This window comes from Siphateles boraxobius, unplaced genomic scaffold (genome assembly GCF_051911475.1).
Source record: "Siphateles boraxobius isolate OS27281-9 unplaced genomic scaffold, OSU_SipBor_1 1, whole genome shotgun sequence".
In the NCBI taxonomy this organism is placed as follows: domain Eukaryota; kingdom Metazoa; phylum Chordata; class Actinopteri; order Cypriniformes; family Leuciscidae; genus Siphateles; species Siphateles boraxobius.
This window is the reverse complement of record NW_027508699.1, coordinates 7,978,106-7,989,869: the sequence shown is the minus strand read 5'-3', so window position 1 is coordinate 7,989,869 and position 11,764 is coordinate 7,978,106. Positions and strand designations below refer to the sequence as shown.

Sequence of the window (11,764 nt, the reverse complement as noted above, 5' to 3'; positions counted from 1 at the left end):
CTAACCAAAGCATCTGACAATATATTCATACATACAGCTTTCATAAGTCTATCTATTCACCTCTCGTATAAAATTATGAAAAATGACAAGCAGCACCTTGTTTTCCATCTGTTGCTATCCACTGGAAAATAAAAAACGGGTTCCTTAAAATTTGACCTGTGTGAACCTGTATTGCACCCCAGAGAGACATTTGTGGAGGAACAGTCACTGTCTTCTGTCTTATGCTTGTATCACACACACACAGACACACAGACACACAGACACACACACACACACACACACACACACACACACACACGATCAGGAGGTAAAATGTGCTAGGATAGATTCCTGGTTGGCCCTTAGTGTCCCCTCTGTGCTCTCAACAGTCTTTTAGAGCATGAGGATTTTTTCCAATCCATCATCGTCTGCAAAAAAGAAAATAAATAATTGATGCATAGACATTTTGACAAAAACTTAAACTAAACTAATGCACAGGCAAGATAACAATAAAGGACTTCAATACGATATAATCAAAAATGGGAGCGATGAATTAAATTAAAAAATAAACATCATAATTAAAACTACACAAAAAATTGCAGGAAAGCAACTTGTAATGAAGCCCTGCAAAACTAAGTAGTGAAGGTGTAAAAACTTTTTTTTCTTTTACAGGCAGCAATAAATCAAAATGTGCTGACTTTGGAATAACACACACAACACTATTTTTTTTTTTTTTTTGTAGACTGAGCCCCCTCTCGGGATGTTTTCTTACAGCAGAAATGTCTACAACAGATGGACATTGAGTATAGGTACTGAAAGTGATTAAATTTAGTATGAGCATTCCCTGGGGCATAAATGTTACATTTAAGATTATTGACTGAAATTAATTTAGAGTTAATGCACCATCTCTGTACAGGTATCAGGAAAACTGCCTGAAGGCTCAGCAAACATATTTGTCTCTTCTTCCGATTCGAGGGGTTATTTTCTCTGTAGTCTGAGTACAACTCACTCAAATGTTGTAACTAATGGCACATTAATTCCATGAAAGTTTTTAAGCACCATGTGACATGGTGTTGGACAGCATTACAAACTGTTTGATGAAACAGAATGAACATTTGTGAGGTATAGAATAGGCCTTGCCCAGGTATAAAATATGATTAGTGTATGGCAAATCCATTTTTGTCATCTGCTGAATGGAAATAGAATAGTTTGGAATTTGGTGCTATGAACATAAGCTTTCTGGAAATTTACAGACTCATGCTGCAGATGAGGAGTTTATAAGGGAGAGGTTACATATTCAGTAGGAGGCAGCACAGAACAACAAAAAAGAAAGACTGTCCTACCTTAGCTTGACCGAGCCATAGGAGTCCAACAGTTGTGTACTAGCTAACTCCAGATTCCAGTCACACATCTCTAGAATCGTATGACACTCCACCCTCGTCTTCAGCCCCAGACAGAAGAGCTGCTCCACCTGGGAACCAAAGAAGGGGAAAATGAAGAAGAGTAATTTAAGGCATTAGGTTCTAAATGAACATTATGGATATATTTTCAAGGTTAATTACTTACAAATTAAATTACAAATACAGCTGCAAGCAGCAATTAAGGGGCCAATCACAAAGAAGGCACAATAAGTCATGCAAGCATGGCTAAGCATTATGGAAAAATCCATTATGTTTTGCCGGCATAGTCTGAACATGATGCGATTCGATTCGGTCTAAGAAGAGTTTGAAAAAGTAGGGTTTTAAAGAAAATCAAAATGGCAGATAAGAAATTCCGCCAACTATGCAAAAATCGGTATTTATGTTGTCGGCATGACCTAAGGAATCTATCTATTAAGACCTCCAATAAGCTAATTTAATAAAAAGTTATTAGCATTTTTGGAAATGTAATTATAACTTTTGACCACAAGGTGATGTTGCCACGAAACGTTTTGAGTACCTTCAGGGCATGGTGCCAAAGACACATACGGAGTTTCGTAACGATAAGTCAATGTGTTCGTAAAATATAAAATTCTGTGACATAATTCAAAATGGGTGATATGGGAAAATTGGATATCGTTCGACTCAGCGTGTCCATATCTAAATAGAACAGTTTTGTGATTTTTAGCCAAACTGTCCTGAAGTTATAAGCAAAAATGTACATTTTTCATATCTCCTGACCACTAGGTAGCACAGCGCCGAAACACTGCAGGTATCCTCAGGTCATGGTTGTCATAATACAATAGAATAGATATGCGGAGAATATAGCCTTACATTCATTTTGGCAAGCTCTTCTTTGAATTTGTTTTTTATCTTATTCGAAAACAGTTTGACGAATCAACTTGAACTCCATAACTTTTTGTCAGCCTGGTCTAAAGATGATTCAATTTTCGGGAAAATCGGCCAAGGAGGAGTTTGGAAAATACAAAATGGTGGAATCCAAATTTGCTATGGTGACTGTTCAGACTGTCCTCTATCTGTGTGCCAAATTTCATAACTTTCCCACAAGCAGTTATATGGGCTGCCATAGACTCAAGAAAGAAGAAGAAGAGGACCTTTGGTGCTTGGCCACTAATTAGATTACAATTAACCAGCCAGTGAATCAAGACAGCTGTGATGGCTGTTACCTTCAAGTAGTGTACAGCCTTTTGCACATTCCAGCTGTGATTCTGTAAAGCCACCTGACATTCTTCAATTGTTACTCCATGGACAGCCTCCTGCACCTAAACAGGGCAAATCCAATTTATGACGTCAAATCCATAGATTGCCAGTAAGATTCCAGTAAAGGAGTGTTTTGGAATAATCAGAGAGAATAAATGTGAGCCAAATTCAATATTACTTAATTATATAATCAATTTTTTTAACAGACAGCTCTGTTTCAAAACCGTTGAACTACTTTTCTGTGCTACAGCCTATGCTGGCAGTCACTAAGGCCATTTCACAAGTTCACACTTACATATAATCATATAAAGTAAAAAATATGCGTATTGGGCGTGCTGTCTGAGGAGAAGGCTGCAAGCTAAGAATTTCGCCTGAATCCAGAGCAGATGTAATTTGCAAAACAACGCAGAGCATAACGAAAACAATTTTAATTGAATTAAATAACAAAGAAACCAGTTTGACCACTGGTAGAGTGGTGTGGAGAGTAAAGACAGTGTATTTAGCGTTTAACACGATTTAGAATTGTATACGCGTACAAAAAACGCATACAGCCTCTTCCCAAATATAATTACCATTTTCTTCTGCTGTTTTGGATACATTTTCTCAGGGAGCACACTGCTAAGCATTCTGGGACTGTCTTCGCCCAAAATGATATCTTGATATCTATAAACAACTAAATAAGCCTAAAGCATTTTTTTTTTTTTTGCCGTAATGAAGTTATCCATGTAGAAAACTCACTAGGTTATGGAACAGAATTATGGGCTATCTGCTTGCGGCACTATTATTAGATAATTGCTCTGGTCAACAAGAAGTTCTCTCAATTATGATCCCATACTTGACAGCCCAAGTCACTCATGAATCACTATTCTGACATTCAAAAAGAACATGACTGCTTATGTTGGAAGCACACAACTTTTTCTAAAAGTTCTGAAAGAGAACCACCAGTAATAAAAAGGATCTGTTTAATATAAACCTCAAAATCTCTCACCAGTCTGACTCTGTCGTGGTTGCTGGTGCTGTCAGCCCTGTTAAATGAGCCATCAGAGCTTACTCGGCACAGGCTGTGAGAGTTCTTTAGCCCACCTCTAAATCCAGAGCCTGTCAAACTGCTGTTGTTATTGGAGGAGAAATTGGACTTGAGCTCCCCTTGTTGATGGACCATGGGCTTAACAGTGGCTGTGTTTATCTGCTTCTTCTCCTCACCGCTCTCTGCCTTTTTGAAGAACTTATCGTAGCGGTCCAGATACGAAGGCCTCTCAGGCAGGAGGTAGTAATGCGTGTTGCTGACCTTCTTGCCATCACGTACAATAGGCAGAATGCAGGGCCCTTTGGCTTGCTCCTTATCTTTGCCCTGTGCCTGGATGACCTTGGGAGCAGCATATTTGGGATCAGAGGCGAAGCTCTGAGTGGTTGGCATGAGTTTGGCAGGTGAGGTGGAAAGGTAGGATGGGCCGCAGATGGAGGCGGCTGAGCAGAGGCTGCTGCGAGTCTGAGGGGAGCCCACATGTGGACTTGGTGTGCGTGAGCCCGACTGAGAAAGGGGGTCTCGAGGGGGAATCTGGGGTGGACGCTCCATATCCTCAATTCCTGAGACTGGGGAAAGCTCACCAGACCAGCGGGCATAATCGCCACCAGCACGTCGGACTGGACGGGGTGGTATGGGGATTCGTGGAGGTATCTGGGGTTTGTCTTCAGAAAATGTTAGGACAATCTGGCGGTGCGTCTCCAGACAAGGGCTGGTAGAGCTCACAGGTACATTGAGGTGCCTCATACACTCCTGCTGCAACTCTTGGAAGATCTCAGCAGACTGAGAGAATGTGCAGGCATTACTCTGCCTGCAGGGCAAAAATAAATTGTCTTCTACATGAGGTTTGCACTCACTGGTAGGAGTGCAGGGAGTACGTGGAGAGCATGGTTCATCAGCTCCACGTTCCACACTGTTGATAGAGCTCACTTCAAAATCATCCTCATCTTGTGCTACATCGTCATAGGCTGGGGGTGGAGGAAGGGGCCGGGCGTCCCAGTCCACCACTGGGGTAGGGTGAAGGGGACGGGGTAGAGAGCGTGAGGGGCTCTGAGGAGGAGTTCTGTCCAAAATGTTCTCTGCTTCAAGTGCCAGTTTAGCAAGGGTTGGGATCTGGATTTCCATCACAGGAGAGGGTGAAGGTGTGATCGATGGAAACTCCTCTCCAAAGTCTATGAGAGAGACTTCTGTGGGAGTGCTACCCCCTGGAGTCCGCACACCGTATGTCGAACGATCACCTAATTTGGTAGCAGAGACCCAGGTGGCTGGTTTGAGCTTAAGGCCCTTCTTCTTCAAAGAGAGTCGCCGAAGACCTGATGAAGTTTGGTCCTCATCCTCAGCAACAACATCATAGCACGGTTCTGGTCACATGACAAAAACACAGGCAAACAAATTTGAAGTGTTGAGCATGAAATGTAATGTAATGACAGATGAACTGTTATAGAGATAAATATTGAGCATACACGATGAAGAGCCATGAAGGTGATAGTATATGTCACATTCCTTCAGAGAAACTAATAAACACGTGGCATACCCCTTTTTCACCAATATTTGGGTGAGAGCCAGTACTAAGCGATTCAACAAAGGGTCTAGGTTTGGCAGGTCTTGTTGAATGGGAATGCTAATGTACAGACCTCTTTGGTGTATACATAAAAAAATGGCTGTGCTAGAAATATCCGTTCCAAAACGAGTCCAAAAGTGCTATTAAATCAGTAACTAGTAACAAAAAAACAACAACAACTATTTGCACCCACTATAAATCAAGAAAATGTTCTATATTTTAAGGACCAAATGTAATATACATTCAATCTTCATTCCACAAGCTTTTTGCCGCAGGTACTCCAGGCACTTTACTTTCCATGTTTAATTGACAAATTATTCTGTTTACTAATACTATAATTGAATTAAGGGCTATGATTAATCATATGATTTTTTTTACTCTATATTTAATGACAGTTGACTGATACACCAAAGCTTGTGACGGCATTACAGTATCTTTATGCCATTTTTTTTTTATTTTATTTTTTTTATTAGGACGACTCAACAGGGGAAACAGGAGTAGGGCTCAACGCTAAATATTTTTTCGGTCAGGCCAGTGGTTAAAATTTTCAAATGCCCTGTCAAAAATGTAAATGAAAATGTCAAAAATGTTCATCACAAAAATAATAAAAAAATATAATAGTTATTGTATTTGTTGTTTTTAACCCATGTAACCTTGTATTCTGATAAATAAGGCAACGATACCAAAATGGTATAACCATTTTGACAGAGACAAATCAGACACAAGTATTTGTTATACTTAACAAATAATCTGTAAAACCCCTCACCAACAACAAAACAAGGTGTCTGTGACAACCCCCAAAGTAATAGAACCAGGCATCTGGTAGCCATTGTTTTATGACTTAAAAGAATGCAGAGCTCCAAAGTCATTTTAATTAGGCCATAGGAAAGACCCATAGCCCTTAAAACAGAATTTCCTGCATTCAGTTAAAAATTAACAAATCTATAAATGAACATGCATCCAGGACATTGTGTGTATGATTATTACGTTCTTGTGTAGTGTCTCTTGAATGTTATCTTGTTTTATGCATGTTTTACAATAGAACCAACAGTTAATGTAACCCCACTCATATCGTGTCTGCTATCAAATGTTTGCTCATTTAACGACTCACATTTTGGTGGACCCCAACACCTCAGAATGCAGTGTGTGTTTGTTATATTAATCTGAGTAAAAATGGACACAATCTGCCAGACCCTTTCTAGCCATGCTTCATAATGGCCATAAAACCTCCCAACCTTTCTCATTGGTCAAGCCAACACTGAGAGGTGTGACTTTTCCTAGGCTTTATAGAGCATCAACATAAGTTCCTCTCTCTCTTCCTTCTCCTAGTTGCCCTGTGTGGCCTCTCCAGCCCAGGGCAATCTGCACTCCAGCCATGTGCTTCCTCAGGAGAGAGAGCTCTCTCTCAACTATAACAGTCAAACTAACCACGCAAGTATGTCATAATTTCTTTAATCGACGCAGCAGAAATTGATTGCAACTTCCATCGGACCAACTCAAGGAATCATCAAGACCCACTTCAGAACAACAAAGTCCTTCAACTTCAAAGGCAATGCAAGTGTCGCATATTTTAACTAAACAGAGGGTTAAGCACTAAAATCCTCTTAACAAGGTGCTTTCAAAAAATAAGCTGATGGTTCTTTTCATGGTTAAATTACTCTTTTCATAGCTTCATTCCTTGTTTCCGTTTTTGGTTCCATTCTGTCACTTTCCATTTTACCCATGTATTTGTTATTGTGTGCGTGTTTGTTTAGATTAGTTGTGTTTGTGATTGAGTAATTAAACTTGTGCATAATACATATTTGGTTCTGATTCTCTGCTCGCAGCAAAGTTAATGCATGGTGTTGTTAGACGCTCTAAGTGCTGTACATGCCAAGAAATAATTATTTTTCTGTGGCCATGAAGAATACCCTTTTCTTAGAATTAATAATCAATACTAAGTGTTCACTGGAAGAACTGATTAATTGATTGCAATATTAATTAGGCTACATTAAGTTAATCAGATTAACTGATCCAAATATTCATAATTAATCATAAAAAGTTATGATTAATTATTCATATTTCCTCTTTGAGCTAATTTTCTACACCAGTGTAATTTCACAATTCTTGATTCGGATTTCGAGCATTTCGATACAGATTTGCAGATCCTTGTTGAGCACCAGCTCCGTAACCAGCATTATTTTGGTGAAAAATAGGTATTATGGGATCAGACATTTACCAAAAATCATACAAAAAACAGATAAGAACTGAAAAGCTGAAGCAATTGGGATAGAAGCAGAGGGAGAAAGGGGGCAAAAAAAACAACAGCAACATACAATACAGATGTGCAGTAACTTTGAGGAGGGGTGCTAAGAGTGAACTGAACTGAGGGTCCACACTTACTTTTAACCAGCAAAGACGGCTGAGGGGGCCGAGGGGGAGGCTCCTCTGTAGAGCAAGCAACCAAGTGAAAGATAGAAAGCATAAGCAAAGAAATTTTGCAGGTAGGAAAAAGAAAAAAAAAGAAAAGAAAAAAAACAGAACATAACAGAAGTGAAAGTGCCCAAAGCATGATGACCTGTATAGAAGAAGCAGTTAACTGAAAAAAAGCAAACATATTTTTGTTTGGGAATTGAGTTATTTTAGAGTCAATATTTTTAAAGTAGGGTTTTGGATTACAAGGATTCCACACATTTCTTTCTAGCCATTTATGATTAATGGATAAGACGTATTATTATTATCATTATTTTTTAATTAGAGTCAAACTAATACATCATTAAATTATTCAGAGCATTTTCAGATCTGTTTATATGCTGTTTATGTTCTGGAGTTTAGCTCAGCAGCATTTACAAATTTAATGACAGATGACAGGGCTCTACAGTGCAACCATTTTGTTCGCATATGCCCCTAAAAATCGATACGTGCGAACCGGAAAAATGATTAACGAGCACAATGTGCGAGTAACTACAAACTACCATAATCCCCCCACCTCGCCCGCTGCACAGTACACCTCGCTGCAAATCGTTCAAAACACCCCGCCCCGAGTAGCGGGCAGGATGCGACGCAAAGCTGGTGTCAATCATATGAAAGTTGTTGAAACTCTGGCAGGGAAAAAAGCCAACTAGTCACCGGAGCACCGGGAGAGATCCCGGTGTGCGGGTTGCTCGGTGGACGCTTGAGCAGCTCATCACAAAAACAAAGACAGAGATGTCAGCAGCTGGAGCGGTGAAACAGAAGACAGCAGGGAGAAGATAAAGAGGTTTTGAGTTTGCTAGCTGGCTATTTAGCTATATCAGGTGCCTTTTGTTTAAACATGTTCAACTTTTCATAAAATTGACGTGCTCGTCAGTTTCACTTTTCGTAAACTGACCAATCACAGCCTGGATGGGGCATTAAAAAAAGTTTGACGTGCTACAGTAAACTTTCAAATGTTGAACTGAAGATGGTAGCATTAACAAATTAGAGACCAATTTAGGCCATTTTTCTTGCACAAGGATTTAATGAATGAAAACAACTCACAAATATGAAACTGCTGTTTTGTCCGACTGGAATAAATATTATACCTGTGTTGAGCTATATAGCATATTATTACATAAAATTACAATGCATATAGTAAAATTAAATCATGAATATATTAACATACTAACAGTATACTATTAGATTAAAATTTAACTTTTTATCTAATGTTATTATAATAATATAAATACTAATACACACATTTAAAGTAGTTTCTCCTCTATGTTGTGGAAATAGCCTCTGCAGTGGAAAGATGCAGAGATGCTGGCTATCGGCCATTCTTTCGGGCTTGGACTGCTTTCTCAACAAGAGCAAACCATTCGAGAGTTCACTCAAAATTGAGGTGGTCTCATTTAGTGTGGATAGGAGGACAATTTCCATGTTCATATATGCCTACACAAACAATGTCCACACACCATCAGTTAAATGCTCTATGAAAATGCTCTCAGACTGATCTGTGAACCAGATCGTTGAAGAGACCACATTCAAAATAACAATTCACTCACAAATTGAACATTACTGTGGCTAACAAAGTAGTTTTACTTTGAACACTATCTAGCCAATGATTTGTTTGTTTGCGGAGCATAATAATAAAAAAAAAAAACGAAAAAAAACACACACATTCAAAAGTTTCAGTTTTTTCTAAAGAAGTCTTATATACTCACCTAAAGCTGCAATTTTTTGATAAAAATACAGTAAAACAGTAATATTATAAAATATTATTACAATTAATATAATATTAATATTTAAAATAACGGTTTCCCATTTCAATATACTTTTATTTATTATGTTGATGGCAAAGCTGCATTTCCAGCCGCCATCATTCCATTCTTCAGTGTCAGATTATCAGTGTTGAAAATTTTTGTAGCTAAAAATGTTGTGGGAAACAACACTTTGTGTTTCTTTTTTTATAGGACTCTGATGAAAAGGAAGTACAATAGGCCTTGAAACAATTTTAAAATGTTTTGACATTTCCATGTTTTCTATGTTCTATGTAAGTCATTGGCTTACTCCTAGCACGTCCAGGGAGTTGAGTTGGTCTGGCAGAGTTCAAATCCAACCCTAGCACATCTGGAGGATCCATGGGATTCCCGAGATAAAGACTGCAAAAGCAACAGAATGACAGAAGCATTTAGCAGCCAATCAGTGTCTATACAAAACCATTTCTTAAATCTAACACACAAAAAACAACAGAAAACAGACTCTAGAACCCTGCCAAAAGAAGATTTAATGACACTGTATTACCAAAGTTGTAAAAAGACATTTCAGATTTTAACAGCCACCCTTATATTTTACAGGATGTTTTATGGCAGTATTTACAGCTTTGATATCCGTTTATACAGCCAACTGTGTGGTAAAGACAGTGTACTGTGTTCTACTGCCACCTTGTGCTGATGAAGCAAAGTGTTTATATGCTGTCATTATGTGCAAAGACTTGGGCTGTGGCTCCATCTAAGTGAATGTGGCACTTTACTTATTGGCCATGACAGAAGCATTTGTTATCCAGCGTGTGATCAGCAAGGTTTCATCTTTACAACTTGCGAGTTTACACTCGTGCCCACTAAAAACTACTAAGTATTATTTCCTCATTCATCTTAAGGAGCCTATTGATCTATATTATTCATTAAAATGTGATGTGGTTGTGTGAAGTAATTAAAAGAGAAGCATGATTCCAGGGGAGGTTATCAGAACATGAACATGTTTTGCAAGAACACTGGTAACACAAATAAACGCTGTCACTGTGATACAGACCAACATTTACACTAGGGATAGACCAATACATTGGTCAGGACAATTAATCAACCGACGTTAAGCCGATAACCATATCTATGTGGCCAATTAATACATGAGCTTGGATAAGAATAGCTTATCATAAACTCTTTAAATATTGACATTGAATAAAAGCCTTTTTAAGCCATTAGGAAAAAAACACTGGAATAAAAAAGAAGACTCTTTAACCATGTCAACTAGACTGTCCCCTGCGAAGGCCTCCTCGGCCTCCCCCTCCCCTTTCCCTCTGTACATATAAAAACGTTATCAAAATGATTCCCGTTCACATGGATCCGATGTGATGTCACTTTGTAAAGGAAGACTATGTGTCCGCGCACATATGCATATAAATGCACATACCTATAGACTAAACATGTAATATGCATGATCATGCAGTCACCGTTTTCAAAGATTAACGTTTTTGAAGTTTACACGGATATGCAAAACTTGTTTCAAGTTATTTAAAAAAATCCTATTTCAAAGTTTGCGTTCACAGGTCATCAAACACCCGCTGTCGTGTAAATGAATGGCCAGGACGTTGTCGTGTAAGCATCCCTTAAAGGTATTGTAGGTAGAAATCCACAAAAATACTTTTTGTCAAAATTTGTTTAAACTGTCTTTATATATCAATGCATAATTAAAATGTAAGTACTCTGGAAAAGAAATTATAAAAATCGAGTGTCTGTAGTCCTCTTAGGACTACAATAAACACAGCTCATTATTCCATTAACTCCCACTCCCTCCCTACTCGGCTCCTTCCAAAGCCACGCCCCCAAAACAAATGAACGCGCGATCCCGGCCATTCGCTCAGCTGGAAGAGTCGGACGTGTTTACCAGCTTTACCAGATGTAGTGACATCATGTCAGAATCACAAGTAATAAAATAACTAACTTTATCAGTATGAATATAAACAATTAACATGGCTGTTAGTACTCACTATCCAGCTCGCATAACGATACTTGTAAAGTTTAAAATATTTTACTAGCTCGTAACGGAATCAAACTCAATATAAGGCAAAGCTATAAATAGCTTCATTGATACAAGTTTGCCGTTACTATCAGTTACACTGTGATGAAGGTGAATTTGTAAGATTCATAACATAAGATTGTTTACAGATAAACTGAATTACATACACTCAAACACCTTCTCACAACTGCATTGCAGACCCAATAAGATAATATAACACACACACACACAACATATATTGTATAGCACATACAGATACAACATAAATACATATGTAAACATATGTAGAGCATATAACAACAAACCAAACGTGAAAACACGGAGTAGGTA

The 11,764-nt window shown here is 38.4% G+C and overlaps 1 protein-coding gene across 4 annotated transcripts in view; it reads right to left on the bottom strand.

Moving 5' to 3' along the window:
- Positions 1-264: 264 nt before the first annotated feature.
- Positions 265-11,764, bottom strand: part of tnk2b (tyrosine kinase, non-receptor, 2b) — a 45,838-nt gene continuing 34,338 nt past the window's right edge. For 2 of the 4 annotated variants that reach the window (XM_077194779.1, XM_077194772.1), the window contains exons 10-14: positions 9,710-9,801; positions 3,607-5,003; positions 2,585-2,680; positions 1,323-1,450; positions 265-407 (exon numbers count right to left, since the gene is read on the bottom strand). In XM_077194779.1, coding sequence (XP_077050894.1) covers positions 401-407; positions 1,323-1,450; positions 2,585-2,680; positions 3,607-5,003; positions 9,710-9,801 — 1,720 coding nt within the window. In that variant the 3' untranslated portion in view covers positions 265-400. Of the gene's footprint in view, positions 408-1,322; positions 1,451-2,584; positions 2,681-3,606; positions 5,004-7,585; positions 7,631-9,709; positions 9,802-11,764 lie in introns of all 4 variants that reach the window. The other 2 variants (XM_077194765.1, XM_077194796.1) reach the window with 2 other exon arrangements.